Source organism: Heterodontus francisci, chromosome 7 (genome assembly GCF_036365525.1).
Source record: "Heterodontus francisci isolate sHetFra1 chromosome 7, sHetFra1.hap1, whole genome shotgun sequence".
NCBI lineage: Eukaryota > Metazoa > Chordata > Chondrichthyes > Heterodontiformes > Heterodontidae > Heterodontus > Heterodontus francisci.
The window spans coordinates 118812415-118828372 of record NC_090377.1 but is presented as its reverse complement, the minus strand read 5'-3'; the positions used below and the strand labels follow the sequence as shown (position 1 = coordinate 118828372).

At 45.5% G+C, this 15958-nt stretch overlaps 1 protein-coding gene across 2 annotated transcripts in view; it reads right to left on the bottom strand.

Moving 5' to 3' along the window:
- The window catches only part of LOC137372272 (UDP-glucuronosyltransferase 1A1-like), a 46346-nt gene extending 31051 nt beyond the window's left edge, over window positions 1-15295 (bottom strand). For both annotated transcript variants that reach the window (XM_068036007.1, XM_068036005.1), the window contains exons 1-3: window positions 14418-15295; window positions 5672-5803; window positions 172-259 (exon numbers count right to left, since the gene is read on the bottom strand). In XM_068036007.1, the coding sequence (XP_067892108.1) occupies window positions 172-259; window positions 5672-5803; window positions 14418-15281 (1084 nt within the window). In that variant the 5' untranslated portion in view covers window positions 15282-15295. The remainder of the gene's footprint in view (window positions 1-171; window positions 260-5671; window positions 5804-14417) is intronic.
- Window positions 15296-15958: the final 663 nt, after the last annotated feature.

The window sequence follows — 15958 nt, the reverse complement described above, 5'->3', positions numbered from 1 at the left end:
TCTACAAACCTCAATTTGTCATAATCAGGTATTTCCAAAGACATATATTCCTACTATGAAGTAAACTATGAAGCCTCATAGTGACTGGGTTGGGTTACTATCTGTTTTCCCACCCTGTCACAAATGGTAGCATGTGTGGTGTGGCTCTATCAGCACGTGTTGCTCTCTTACCCAGCAGATCATTCTGTGGCAGCCATTTCATCAGTTTGGTATTTGGTGCCAGTGTAGAAGGCCTTTCCCCAGTGTATCTCCACAGGACCTATCACAAAAGAGGCAACATTCCAATAATAAGTTACCAGATCAATCTCATTACGGATATTGATGAGATATTCAGGTATTTAGGTGTCGGTTGCATCTCAGTGAGTCGCTCTCTCACCTGAGTCAGAAGGTTGTAGGTTCCTTTCCCTTTCCAGAGACTTGAGCACAAAATCTAGGCTGACAGTCCCAATGCAGTACTGAGGGAGTGCTGCACTGTCAGAGGTGCTGTCATTTAAATGAGACATTAAATCGAAGCCCCACCTGCCTTCTTAGATGGATATCAAAGATCCCATGGCCACTATTTCAAAGAACAACAGGGAATTTTCCCCAGTGTCCTGGCCAATATATATCAGTCAACCAACATCACTAAAACATATTATCAGGCCATTATCACATTGTTGTTTGTGGGATCTTGCTGTGTGCAAATTGGCTGCCACGTTTCCTACATTACTCTTCAAAAAATATTTTATTGGCTGGAAAGTGCTTTGGAACATCCTGAGATCATGAAAGGTGCTCTATAAATGTTGGTTATTTTCTTTGTATTCAGTTACCCCTCATCCTTCCCTCCCCAACTCAATGCATTATTTTGAGTAAATCTACACAATCCCCAAATTATGAACTTTGAAACTATCTCATTGGGTAGCAGACTTTTGGCAGGTCTTTATCAATGCTCAAATTAATCTTCAGAGATAGTTTCCTGAGGCTGCAATACAATAAAAAGCAACTTATCTGTATAATGTTTAGAAATATTACACAAAGGTACTGTTGCTATGTTTTCCTCCGTGTCAGTTCAAAAAAAAGTAGATGGGAGTAATCAAGGCAAGTGGAAAGTGGTAAGGAAATTTCAGGATCACTCCGCACTTTACAGTCTTCCAGCCTTGATACTGAGTTAAACAACTTTCAATCTTAATCACTTGTCTTGGAAAGCAGGATGGCTGCACCACAGCCACTGGGGGCAGAGGAGTCATGTGGGCTTGTGTTTGGAGTGCGGATCCCTTTTGATACCTGATCAATGGACTCTACCCATCTTTTTTGCAGCATTTTCTTTTGCCAGATTTCCCATTCCTCCCTCTCACTCTGCTATTCTGCTGTCACCATTTACATCTGCTCTGGACCCATCTTTTGTTTCTTTACTTGTCCTATTATCAGCCCCTTTTGCCGTGTACCATCATCCTTTTTGTTATTTAATCCCTGCTGCCTTCCACCTTATCACCCTTTAGTTCTTCCCCTGCCTCTGCACTTGCTTAAAAACTGATCATCTCTAATATCTTCCAGTTCTGTTGAGAGGTCATCGACTTGAAACATTAACACTGTTTCTCTGTCCATATGCCTGATTTGGTGAGTGTTTCCATTTAGAGTCATAGAGTTATATAGAACAGAAACAGGTCCTTCAGCCCATCATATCTGTGCCAGCCATCAAGCACCGAACTATTCCTAATCCCATTATCCAGCATTTGGCCCGGATGCTATGGCATTTCAAGTGTTCATCTAAATACTTGTTAAATGTTGTGAGGGTTCCTGCCTCAACCACCCCTTCAGGCAGTGTGTTCCAGATTCCAACAAAGGCTCTGGGTGAAAAACATTTTCCTCAAATTCCTTCTAAACCTCCTGTGCCCCTTACCTTAAATCTGTGCCACTGATTATTGACCCCTCCGCCAAGCGAAAACGTTTCTTCCTATCCAATCTATCAATGCCCCTCATAATTTTGTTTGGATTACCCGTTTTCGTTAACAAAATGTGGTTGCTTTACTGCTGCTACTCCAAAGCCTGCTGTGATGCTAAAGGTGTTAACAAAAACTAGTTCAAACAGGTCCTGGATATGACTGAAGCCTGGTTGAAACCATGCATACAAAATTGACACAGGATTTGTTTCAATGCAAGAAGTATAACCAGTAAGGCAGATGAACTTAGACTTGGATTAGTACTTGGAACGATGATGTTGTTGCGATTACAGAGACTTGGTTGAGGGAAGGACAGGATTGGCAGCTAAATGTCCCAAGATTGAGAAGCTTCAGGTGGGATAGAGGGGTATGTAAAAGGGGTGGGGGAGTTGCATTACTGGTTAAGGAGAATATCACAGCTGTACTGCGGGAGGACACCTCGGAGGGGTCGTGCAGCGAGGCAATATGGGTGGAGCTCAGGAATAGGAAGGGTACAGTCACGATGTTGGGGGTTTTCTACAGGCCTCCCAACAGCGAGCGGGAGGTAGAGGAGCAGATATGTAGACAGATTTTGGAAAGATGTCGAGGTAACAGGGTTGTGGTGGTGGGTGATTTTAACTTCCCCTATATTGACTGGGACTCACTTAGTGCTCGGGGCTTCAATGGGGCAGAATTTGTAAGGAGCATCCAGGAGGGCTTCTTGAAACAATATGCAGATAGTTCAACTGGTGATGGGGCCGTACTGGACCTGGTTATGGGGAATGAGCCCGGCCAGGTGGTCGAAGTTTCAGTGGGGGAGCATTTCGGGAACAGTGACCATAATTCCATAAGTTTTAAGGTACTTGTGGATAAGGATAAGAGTAGTCCTCGGGTGAAGGTGCTAAATTGGGGGAAGGCTAAGTATAACAATATTAGGCAGGAACTGAAGAATTTAGATTGGGGGCAGCTGTTTGAGGGTAAATCAACATCTGACATGTGGGAGTCTTTCAAATGTCAGTTGATTAGAATCCAGGACCAGCATGTTCCTGTGAGGAAGAAGGATAAGTTTGGCAAGTTTCAGGAACCTTGGATAACGTGGGATATTGTGAGCCTAGACAAAAAGAAAAAGGAATCATTCGTAAGTGCTGGAAGGCTAGGAACAGATGAAGCACTTGAGGAATATAAAGACAGTAGGAAGGAACTTAAGCAAGGAGTTAGGAGGGCTAAAAGGGGTCATGAAAAGTCATTGGCAAACAGGATTAAGGATAATCCCAAGGCTTTTTATACGTATATAAAGAGCAAGAGGGTGACTAGGGAAAGGGTTGGCCCGCTCAAGGACAGAGAAGGGAATCTATGTGTGGAGCCAGAGGAAATGGGCGAGGTACTAAATGAGTACTTTGCATCAGTATTCACCAAAGGGAAGGACTTGGTGGATGATGAGCCCAGGGAAGGGAGTGCAGATAGTCTCAGTCATCTCATTATCAAAAAGGAGGTGGTGTTGGGTGTCTTGCAAAGCATTAAGGTAGATAAGTCCCCAGTGCCTGATGCGATCTACCCCAGAATACTGAGGGAGGCAAGGGAAGAAATTGCTGGGGCCTTGACAGAAATCTTTGCATCCTCATTGGCTACAGGTGAGGTCCCAGAGGACTGGAAAATAGCCAATGTTGTTCATTTGCTTAAGAAGGGTAGCAAGGATAATCCAGGAAATTATAGGCCGGTGAGCCTTACGTCAGTGGTAGGGAAATTATGAGAGAGGATTCTTCAGGACATGATTTACTCCCATTTGGAAACAAACAAACTTATTAGCGAGAGGCAGCATGGTTATGTGAAGGGGAGGTCGTGTCTTACTAATTTGATTGAGTTTTTTGAGGAAGTAACAAAGATGATTGATGAAGGAAGGGCAGTGGATGTTATCTATATGGACTTCAGTAAAGCCTTTGACAAGGTCCCTCACGGCAGACTGGTACAAAAGGTGAAGTCACACGGGATCAGAGGTGAGCTGGCAAGATGGATACAGGACTGACTCTGTCATAGAAGACAGAGGATAGCAGTGGAAGCGTGCTTTTCTGAATGGAGGGATGTGACTAGTGGTGTTCCACAGGGATCAGTGCTGGGACCTTTGCTCTTTGTATTATATATAAATGATTTGGAGGAAAATGTAGCTGGTCTGATTAGTAAGTTTACAGACGACACAAAGGTTGGTGGAGTTGCGGATAATGATGAGGATTGTCAGAGGATACAGCAGGATATAGATCGGTTGGAGACTTGGGCGGAGAAATGGCAGATGGAGTTTAATCCGGACAAATGTGAGGTAATGCATTTTGGAAGATCTAATGCAGGTGGGAAGTATACAGTAAATGGCAGAACCCTTAGGAGTATTGACAGGCAGAGAGATCTGGGCGTACAGGTCCACAGGTCACTGAAAGTGGCAACGCAGGTGGATAAGGTAGTCAAGAAGGCATACGGCATGCTTGCCTTCATCGGTCGGGGCATCGAGCATAAAAATTGGCAAGTCATGCTGCAGCTGTACAGAACTTGAGTTAGGCCACACTTAGAATATTGCATGCAATTCTGGTCGCCACACTCCCAGAAGGACGTGGAGGCTTTGGAGAGGGTACAGAAGAGGTTTACCAGGATGTTGCCTGGTCTGGAGGGCATTAGCTATGAGGAGAGGTTGGATAAACTCGGATTGTTTTCACTGGAACAACGGAGGTGGAGGCGTGACATGATAGAGGTTTACAAAGTTATGAGCGGCATGGACAGAATGGATAGTCAGAAGTTTTTACCCAGGGTGGAAGAGTCAGTTACTAGGGGACATAGGTTTAAGGTGAGAAGGGCAAAGTGAGGCGATGTGCGAGGCAAGATTTTTACACAGAGGGTGGTGAGTGCCTGGAACTTGCTGCCGGGGGAGATGGTGGAAGCAGATACGATAATGACGTTTAAGAGACACCTTGACAAATACGTGAATAGGATGGGAATAGAGGGATACGGTCCCCAGAAGTGCAGAAGGTTTTAGTTTAGGCAGGCATCAAGATCGGCGCAGGCTTGGTGGGCCGAATGGCCTGTTCCTGTGCTGTACTGTTCTTTGATTGAGCAGAGGGGGCTACACTTAAGGAAACTGGAGTTCTGAGTTCTAAGTCAGGCCTGGAATTAGCACTGTTAGCTAAAGGTAAATCACTACAGCCGTGATCAGAATGAATAGTATTGCATTGTTATCAATCACGTGGTAGGGATACCTTAGTGCATCAGGAGCTGGAGGAGAGGGAGGCCTAAAAGCATAAAGAGCAAAGGAAGTACACAATGGATCTACTGCAACAAACCTTGATGGGCAGCAGCAAATGGCAGGGCTTTGATAGAAGCTCACTGCATATTACAAAAGGATGGTGGTCTACGGGAATACAGCAGGGGAGCGGAACTAATTGGACAGATCTTTCAAAGACCTGCCACAGACACATTGTCCGAATAGGCTGCTTCTGTGCTATATCATTCTAGGATTCTATCACCTTTCCTTACCTTGGTGTTTGTCCCCTCTCCAAGTTCTGATATTTCTTCCAGACCTCTCCCAAGTTATGGGTCCCAAGTTATCTCCCCCAACCTCTGACATATTGCCCAATCCTTATGGTCCACAGATTACAAAGCAGCAGAGACTGAATGAGTTGGAAGGATTTTAATAGGTGAAGCTTTTGTGAAGCTGCAATGAATAGACACCTAATACTACTAGACTGAAATTAGCAGCATAAATTATTGTTGATTACTCCTCTATCTGAAATCACCTTCTGAGGAATTTGACCCAATGCTTCTGCAATCTGATTGGCTGTTGTGATTGGTATTTCCGACATCATTGACCCTAAGGAGAAGATCACAGCTCCATGTTCTCCAGAACTGTTCATAAATTCTTCTAAATCCTGTGGAGAATAAAAAAAGTGTGGTCATTTTGAATATTTAAAATGACTGACTGAAACATTAGCTCCACGGTTGATTCAGGAAACCTTGTTGATACCAAGATGACCAATGGTGAGACAGTAATTCATGGGATCTATTATTGACACTATCCTTGAGGAGGTGATAATATATATTGGCATGGAATTTCCTGTAACCCGGAAGCTGCATCTGAAAATATTTGTATTCCTGCATCTTTCTGCTGATGTCAAGTTATGCTCAAATTTCCTGCCAATCCACTAGTATATACCAGAACATAAAAATGGTTGAGCCTGGCATAAGTAGCCAATGTATTATGAACATAATTGGAACATAACCAATGGGGCTCACAGTGTGAGGGTGAAGCACTATAAAAGTGCAGCCCTTCAAGGCAAGGCTGGGGAGTGCAGGGTAAGTGTCAGATAGCTCTCTATCATAAAACTTTTCATTATTTAATTTAATTCACTCAGCAGAGAGTCTCCGTTGTCTCGAATCTTTCCCCTACACAGGCAACTGCTGCTGATTGACAGGAGAAATGGCCCGGAGGAGGGCTTTCAACTTCATGGAGAGAGACCTGCAGGCCCGACTGGGTGCACTAGAAGGTAGGGGGTGATCAGATCCTCAGCTCCCCCACATCCTAGCACTCGTGCCGTCAGGAGGTGGGCATGAATGGAGGCATTGAATGCCACATTCATGGTCCTCAGGACAACAGTGCAATGTGGTAAGTTCAATGACCTGACCAGAAGGTAATAATTCGCTCACTGTGGGCCCCACACTTAAGGTTCTCAAGAACATAAGAAATAGGAGCAGGAGTAGGCCATATGGCCCCTCAAGCCTGCTCTGATATTCAATATAATCATGGCTGATCTTTGACCTCAAATCCACTTTCCCACCTGATCTCCATATCCCTTGATTCCTCTACTGTCTAAAAATCTATCAGTCTCAGCCTTGAATATACTCAACAACTGAGCATCCACCTTAGATAGACAAGTCGAAAGATACCCAACTGCGCATGAAGAAATTCCTCCTCGTCTCAGTCCGAAAGGATCGACCCCAAGTTCTAGATTCACCAGCTTGGGACCACAACCCTCTTAGCATCTACTCTGTCAAGCCTCCTCAGAACCTTAAGAGCTTCAATGAGCTCACCTCTCAAGTGTAAATCAATGACCTCCTTGCAACAAATTCTCCAGAAAGGCAGAGACCAGTTGCCCTTTTGATGGTTCCACATCGACAGTATCTCCAACTTCTCTCTCTTTTTGTCTTTACAGGGCAAGATGGCACACAACTTCTGGGAGAGGGCAAAGAGCCTGGGGGGGGGGGGGTGGGGGGGGAGACACAACCCTTGGCTTTCTGACCCCATGAGGAGAAGGTGGTGGAGCTGTGACCATGATATTACAAGTGCTTGCATTTTTTGTTAAATTTTTTTGAGGTCTTGGGTTTCAAAACTGAAGTGGATTCCATAGATGCTGGAACTTAAAGTTTTTTGAAAAAAAAAGATCATCAAAAGGTCTTGTGGACTGAGCTTGTAAACAACAGTTACTGAAAGAATCAAGCGGTGCTAAAAACAAGTCTTTACTCGAAGGCATCTGTCTTCAGATAATTGCCCAGCGGGGTTTTTTTTTTGACTTGGGGAAAGATGTTTACAAATAAGTGGCAGGTCAAGAGTTAAAGGGGTCAGGAGGCTAGACTCCCGAGATGTTTTTGGTTTAGCTTTGGACAGCGAGTGCGAGCGTGGACCGAGTTTGGAAAAGACAGTTGGAGAAAACAGGCCAAGGGAGCAAACCCCAACTCAGCTTGTTCCATCTCTTTAAAAATTCCTGTCAACTTTTCCATCTCTTTACGAAGCCCTGAGAAGTACATGAAACAGACTGAAACGGGGGCCGCATTTCTCCTGGAAAGCCTGCCCAAACTGATCTTCAACGCTGTGGACAAGAACTGTTCTAGAAAGATCCCAGTGTCAGCCGTCTACGCATATTTGGGATGCCAAACAGAAACTAAGGACATCTGACGTCTTTTCATATCTTCTGTTTTTTTCTTCACGATTTCGCAAGTATTTGGCCAAAGTATTCTTTTTGCCTGTTTTTTTGTAATAGAGCTCTAAAGAGTAAATCTCGAGTGTGGTCAGGTGGTCGAGGTTTCAGTGGGGGAGCATTTCGGGAGCAGCGACCATAATTCCATAAGTTTTAAGGTACTTGTGGATAAGGATAAGAGTAGTCCTCGGGTGAAGGTGCTAAATTGGGGGAAGGCTAATTATAACAATATTAGGCAGGAACTGAAGAATTTAGATTGGGGGCAGCTGTTTGAGGGTAAATCAACATCTGACATGTGGGAGTCTTTCAAACGTCAGCTGATTAGAATCCAGGGCCAGCATGTTCCTGTGAGGAAGAAAGACAAGTTTGGCAAGTTTTGGGAAGCTTGGAGAACACGGGATATTGTGAGCCTAGTCAAAAAGAAAAAGGAAGCATTTGTAAGGGCTGAAAGGCTAGGAACAGATGAAGCACTTGAGGAATATAAAGACAGTAGGAAGGAACTTAAGCAAGGAGTTAGGAGGGCTAAAAGGAGTCATAAAAAGTCATTGGCAAACAGGATTAAGGAAAATCCCAAGGCTTTTTATACATATACAAAGAGCAAGAGGGTAACCAGGGAAAGGATTGGCCCACTCAAGGACAGAGATGGGAATCTATGTGTGGAGCCAGAGGAAATGGGTGAGGTGCTAAATGAGTACCTTGCATCAGTATTCACCAAGGAGAAGAACTTGGTGGATGATGAGCCCAGGGAAGGGAGTGCAGATAGTCTCAGTCATCTCATTATCAAAAAGGAGGTGGTGTTGGGTGTCTTGCAAAGCATTAAGGTAGATAAGTCCCCAGGGCCTGATGGGATCTACCCCAGAATACGGAGGGAGGCAAGGGAAGAAATTGCTGGGGCCTTGACAGAAATCTTTGCATCCTCATTGGCTACAGGTGAGGTCCCGGAGGACTGGAGAATAGCTAATATTGTTCCTTTGTTTAAGAAGGGTGGTAAGGATAATCCAGGAAATTATAGGCCGGTGAGCTTTACGTCAATGGTAGGGAAACTATTATAAAGGATTATTCGGGACAGGATTTACTCCCATTTGGAAACAAACGAACTTATTAGTGAGAGACAGCATGGTTTTGTGAAGGAGAGGTCGTGTCTTACTAATTTGATTGAGATTTTTGAGGAAGTGACGAAGATGATTGATGAGGGAAGGGCGGTGGATGTTGTCTATATGGACTTTCGTAAAGCCTTTGACAAGGTCCCTCATGGCAGACTGGTGCAAAAGGTGAAGTCACACGGGATCAGAGGTGAGCTGGCAAGATGGATACAGAACTGGCTCTGTCACAGAAGACAGAGGGTAACAGTGGATGGGTGTTTTTCTGAATGGAGGGATGTGACTAGTGGTGTTCCGCAGGGATCAGTGCTGGGACCTTTGCTGTTTGTAGTATATATAAATGATTTGGAGGAAAATGTAGCTGGTCTGATTAGTAAGTTTGCGGACGACACAAAGGTTGGTGGAGTTGCGGATAATGAGGAGGATTGTCAGAGGATACAGCAGGATATAGATCGGTTGGAGACTTGGGCGGAGAAATGGCAGATGGAGTTTAATCCGGACAAATGTGAGGTAATGCATTTTGGAAGGTCTGATGCAGGTGGGAGGTATACAGTAAATGGCAGAACCCTTAGGAGTATTGACAGGCAGAGAGATCTGGGAGTACAGGTCCACAGGTCACTGAAAGTGGCAACGCAGGTGGATAAGGTAGTCAAGAAGCATACGGCATGCTTGCCTTCATCGGTCGGGGCATAGAGTATAAAAATTGGCAAGTCATGTTGCAGCTGTACAGAACCTTAGCTAGGCCACATTTCGAATATTGCGTGCAATTCTGGTCGCCACACTACCAGAAGGTTGTGGAGGCTTTGGAGAGGGTACAGAGGAGGTTTACCAGGATGTTGCCTGGTCTGGAGGGCATTAGCTATGAGGAGAGGTTGGAAAAACTCGGATTGTTTTCACTGGAACGACGGAGGTGGAGGGGCGACATGATAGAGGTTGACAAAGTTATGAGCGGCATGGACAGAGTGGATAGTCAGAAGCTTTTTCCCAGGGTGGAAGAGTCAGTTACTAGGGTACGTAGGTTTAAGGTGCGAGGGGCAAAGTTTAGAGGGGATGTGCGAGGCAAGACTTTGACACAGAGGGTGGTGAGTGCCTGGAACTTGCTGCCAGGGTAGGTGGTGGAAGCAGATACGATAGCGACGTTTAAGAGACATCTTGACAAATATATGAATAGGAAGGGAATAGAGGGATATGGGCCCCGGAAGTGCAGAAGGTGTTAGTTTAGGCAGGCATCAAGATCGGCGCAGGCTTGGAGAGCTGAATGGCGCATGTGTGTGCGTGCGCGTGCGTGTGTGCGCATGAGGAAGGGGTAATGTAAAACAGGAACTTGTATTTTTCAATCTGTGTGTTAATACTTTGCATTGTGACTGGTTAAGACTTGTTTTATAATAAACTGATAATTTTGTTCTTTAATAAAGAAGCTAGTGTATTTTATTCTGGGATAAAAATAGAGTCTATGATTGACCATATGGGTAACTGGGAAAAAAATTAAACATATTTATTTGTTGATACAGCACTGAAACAGGCCCTTCGGCCCACCGAGTCTGTGCCGACCAACAACCAACCATTTATACTTTTTCTTTTTTTTTTTCTTTTTTTCTTTTGGGCCTCCTTATCTCGAGAGACAATGGATACGCGCCTGGAGGTGGTCAGTGGTTTGTGAAGCAGCGCCTGGAGTGGCTATAAAGGCCAATTCTGGAGTGACAGGCTCTTCCACAGGTGCTGCAGAGAAATTTGTTTGTTGGGGCTGTTGCACAGTTGGCTCTCCCCTTGCGCCTCTGTCTTTTTTCCTGCCAACTACTAAGTCTCTTCGACTCGCCACAATTTAGCCCTGTCTTTATGGCTGCCCGCCAGCTCTGGCGAATGCTGGCAACTGACTCCCACGACTTGTGATCAATGTCACACGATTTCATGTCGCGTTTGCAGACGTCTTTATAACGGAGACATGGACGGCCGGTGGGTCTGATACCAGTGGCGAGCTCGCTGTACAATGTGTCTTTGGGATCCTGCCATCTTCCATGCGGCTCACATGGCCAAGCCATCTCAAGCGCCGCTGACTCAGTAGTGTGTATACGCTGGGGATGTTGGCCGCTTCAAGGACTTCTGTGTTGGAGATATAGTCCTGCCACCTGATGCCAAGTATTCTCCGAAGGCAGCGAAGATGGAATGAATTGAGACGTCGCTCTTGGCTGGCATACGTTGTCCAGGCCTCGCTGCCGTAGAGCAAGGTACTGAGGACACAGGCCTGATACACTCGGACTTTTGTGTTCCGTGTCAGTGCGCCATTTTCCCACACTCTCTTGGCCAGTCTGAACATAGCAGTGGAAGCCTTACCCATGCGCTTGTTGATTTCTGCATCTAGAGACAGGTTACTGGTGATAGTTGAGCCTAGGTAGGTGAACTCTTGAACCACTTCCAGAGCGTGGTCGCCAATATTGATGGATGGAGCATTTCTGACATCCTGCCCCATGATGTTTGTTTTCTTGAGGCTGATGGTTAGGCCAAATTCATTGCAGGCAGACGCAAACCTGTCGATGAGACTCTGCAGGCATTCTTCAGTGTGAGATGTTAAAGCAGCATCGTCAGCAAAGAGGAGTTCTCTGATGAGGACTTTCCGTACTTTGGACTTCGCTCTTAGACGGGCAAGGTTGAACAACCTGCCCCCTGATCTTGTGTGGAGGAAAATTCCTTCTTCAGAGGATTTGAACGCATGTGAAAGCAGCAGGGAGAAGAAAATCCCAAAAAGTGTGGGTGCGAGAACACAGCCCTGTTTCACACCACTCAGGATAGGAAAGGGCTCTGATGAGGAGCCACCATGTTGAATTGTGCCTTTCATATTGTCATGGAATGAGGTGATGATACTTAGTAGCTTTGGTGGACATCCGATCTTTTCTAGTAGTCTGAAGAGACCACGTCTGCTGACGAGGTCAAAGGCTTTGGTGAGATCAATGAAAGCAATGTAGAGGGGCATCTGTTGTTCACGGCATTTCTCCTGTATCTGACGAAGGGAGAACAGCGTGTCAATAGTCGATCTCTCTGCACGAAAGCCACACTGTGCCTCAGGGTAGACGCGCTCGGCCAGCTTCTGGAGCCTGTTCAGAGCGACTCGAGCAAAGACTTTCCCCACTATGCTGTGCAGGGAGATTCCACGGTAGTTGTTGCAGTCACCGCGGTCACCTTTGTTTTTATAGAGGGTGATGATGTTGGCATCGCGCATGTCCTGGGGTACTGCTCCCTCGTCCCAGCACAGGCATAGCAACTAACCCTACAGTAATCCCATATTCCCTACCACCTACCGACACAAGAGGCAATTTACAATGGCCAATTTACCCATCACCCGCAGGTCTTTGGCTGTGGGAGGAAACCGGAGCACCCGGCGAAAACCCACACGGTCACAGGGAGAACTCGCAAACTCTGCACAGGCAGTACCCAGAATTGAACCCCGTCCCTGCAGCTGTGAGGCTGCGGTGCTAACCACTGCGCCACTGTGACCTGGGGAGAAGTGGAACTAGTAAAACAGTGCACTCCTCCTGCTTCGGTAGTAATAATAGTGGTGGTGACACAGTGAGTATCCAGAGTCAAGTGTGTACCTGTCCACTTGCTATCTGCCAATACACTAGGACATTGTGCTGCCTTCCTCCACTTTTTCCCACAGATCTTTCAAAGCATCGGAAGGTAAAGATGAAGAGAAGGAGGAAGAGGAGTTCCAGGAGGTGACAAGGATGGGGTGGAGAGGGAGGGAGGGTTAGTAGATTCCGAAGGAGCTAGAAATCACAGATCCTGACTGTGTCCTGCAACTCGTCCCCAGTGAGCTGCCAGATGGAGTAATGGAAAGTCAGAGCCTTACACCTTCCTCCTTTCCTGGGAGAACCCCCCATCTTCAGGCCTCCAACAAGCAGAGTCAGAGTTCCCCAACTTGCAACCAAAGAGATACCAGTGTAAACACATTTCACCATGCCAGGCGAGTGCCTTAAGACCAGGTGAGATCTCCAGATATGGAAAAGCAGTCTTGGGGAGCATGGAGACTCCGGGGAGATGAAGAATGCTACCACTTCTCTGGAGAGTGCGGTTGCTATGCACTGGTGAGTCAGCCAATCGACTCCTTTGTAAAAGCCTAGGATATCAGTTGAGGCCCACATGCTCTCCAAGCCAGGTTCTTGAACATGGGGCAGGGTTGCCAACCCTTCAGGATTGTCCTGGACTCTCCAGGAATAAAAGATTAATCTTCCCAACACGTCTCCGAGCAAACCGGGAGAAAAATCGTTAGGGTTTTAAAAAGAATGCTGTGGGTTTTTTATTTTCTAAGAATGCTTTTGATTATTCATTATAAAAATATTGAAGAAGGGAAAAGTTAAGAACCATCTAAATGAGTAAGGAAGAGGCTGTTTGTTTCACAATTGGCGTGGAACAGCAGGAACCACATAGACAGACGTGTGGGCGACAAATGTCAGGAGTGTGGGGGTGGAGCAATAGGAGGCAGGAGGTCATGTGCTGAAATCTGCTGGAATACATCTAACCAGTGTTGGAAAGCCTAATGTTGGGGTGCAGTCCCTGCTGCACTCTCCAGATCTCCTGTCATTTATTCTCCCCCTCCCATTCCTCCTCCTCCATGATAATGGCAAACAGATGTACAGTCACTTTAAACATTCACTCCCTCCACCAATGGCGTACCTTGGCAGCAGGGTGTACTAATTTACAAGATGCACTGCAGCAACTCGCCAAGGCTTCTTAGACAGCACCTTCCAAACCACGCAACCGCTACCACCTTGAAGGACAAGAGCAGCAGACACTTGGGAACACCACAACCTGAAAGTTCCCCTCCATGTCACACATCATCCCAACTTGGAACTATATCACTGTTCCTTCATTGTTGCTGGGTCAAATTCCTGGAATTGCCTTCCTAACAGCACTGTGGGTGTACCTACACCACATGGACTGCAGTCGTTCATTACACCTTTTCAAAGGCAATTAGGGATGGACAATAAATGCTGGCCTTGCCCATAAGAGAGTGAATTAAGAATGAGACCTGGGTTAATCTCAATCTACTTTAATGTAATATATTATGTCAGTTTCCAGAGTTTCATTCAGTACAACATTTAATCAAGAAATAGGCTTGAATGAAGTGCAGCTTTGCAACAAAATCTCAAATATAGGATGATGGTGGAGACACTTTGGTAATGTTCCAGGTGTGAAGAAGTGTTCCAAGGGCACAATGAGAAGTGTATCAGTGTCCTTCAACACATATATAACTTCCAAAAGTACATGTTTGGATATTAAAGTAGCACCGATAAATATATCGACTTAAATAAATGACTATTCAAATGATCTACAACCTAAATAATTAGATAACTATATCAGATTACATGCATTTCTAGTTCCATTGAACTGTGTATTTGGCATTTAATGTCCCTATCCTTGCATTTGCCACGTAAATGCATATTCTTTCATTCCATTCATACCAGTGCTGTTCCTACCTGAGGTAAAGGTTTTCTCTCCTTGCAGCTGATGCCTCCAACTAGCACCATATTTGGCATCAGAGGTCTCGGAAACTCAAATACAAAGTCAAATCGCAGCAACCAGATGGAAGCCTGACTCAGCAGTTGGGCCAGTGTCACATCTCTCTGAAGGAACTTGGTGGCCAGTTCTTCAAAAGGTGAATATATAAAATGGCACCACAATGGCTCTAATAAACTGGCCAGCACATTGTTTGTCCTTTGGAGAAACGTCATTCGATCAGTGTTCCCTGTGAAAATTCTTGGCACATAGGAGAGTGGCCTGGGGCACTGAGTGGCTAAGTTATCCAAACCACAAGGAATCCTTCGCAACAGATTCACAGAGGGCAGTGAGAGATACTCCGCAACAATAGCACCACATGGGCTGAGAGGGTCACTCAGTAAAGCGTCAAATTTTTCCTCAGCCAGCTCCTGTATCAGCTCTGTGCTAAACAACAGATCCTCACAGATACTCAGGAAGAACTGCCTCATTTTACTCACATGCTGCAAGCTTCCACTAATCCTTTGGTAAAAGGTTCCATCATAAAAAGCCATCCCTATTAGGTTTTTGTAAAACTGGTCCACATCAGCTTTGCTGAAGGCAGTGGAGTAAATCTTACTGCTGTAGTGAAGGGACGTCTTGATCAACAAGTTGTTTTCAGGATAAACAACAACAATTTTATGTCCTCTTTCATGGAGTTCCTCCAGGACAACTTGCATGCTCAGCCAATGACTCCCATCGACAGGAATAACCAGCAGCTTTCCACTTTCAGCTGGACTCCAAAAACACTGCAAGCAAACCAGTAGACATCCCAGCTGACCAATACGCTGGTAGGTTGAAGCCATCCTGTGAAGTAACTTAAAGCCACTGCAGAAAATTGAACAACAGAATCTGGTCTGAGCCCGCAGCATTTACATACTGTCTGGGAAAGGTCCCATACAAATGTTGTTTAAAATATTATCATTTACAGAATCTGTAACATCTATACTATTGATGTTTAACATGACAGCATGCAATCACTTACACTATCGCACATTTTCTCACTTAACGTTTTCAATTTTTAACCCATGCTGGGCCAGGACTGTACCATCAGGACGGGCTGTACGTGAAGCGGGCTGGGACCATGGTCCTCATGGAAAGGATGAATAGGGCAGTCATAAGAGCTTTAAACTAGTAAATTGGTGGTGGTGTTGGGGAGGCGGTGGGAGCACTCAGGTGGAAAAGGTAGTATAAATAATAGTTCAAAAACAAACAAAAGGGAATAGAGTTACAGTCAGAATCTCACAGACCTGTATAACGGACAGACTCTCCAAAATGGAGATTGGATCCAATTGCTCTACACAAACATCACCAGCACACTTTCGATCAATGGGTGGGAATTGGAAAGATTTCCGATCAAATCTGGAGTCAGGCAGGGCTGTCAACTCTACTCTGTCCTGTCGTGGGCTGCATTGAACCTTTTGCTGAGACCATCAGGAAGGATGTGGTCATCAAGAGGGGTGGCAATCCCAGGGCAGCGGAG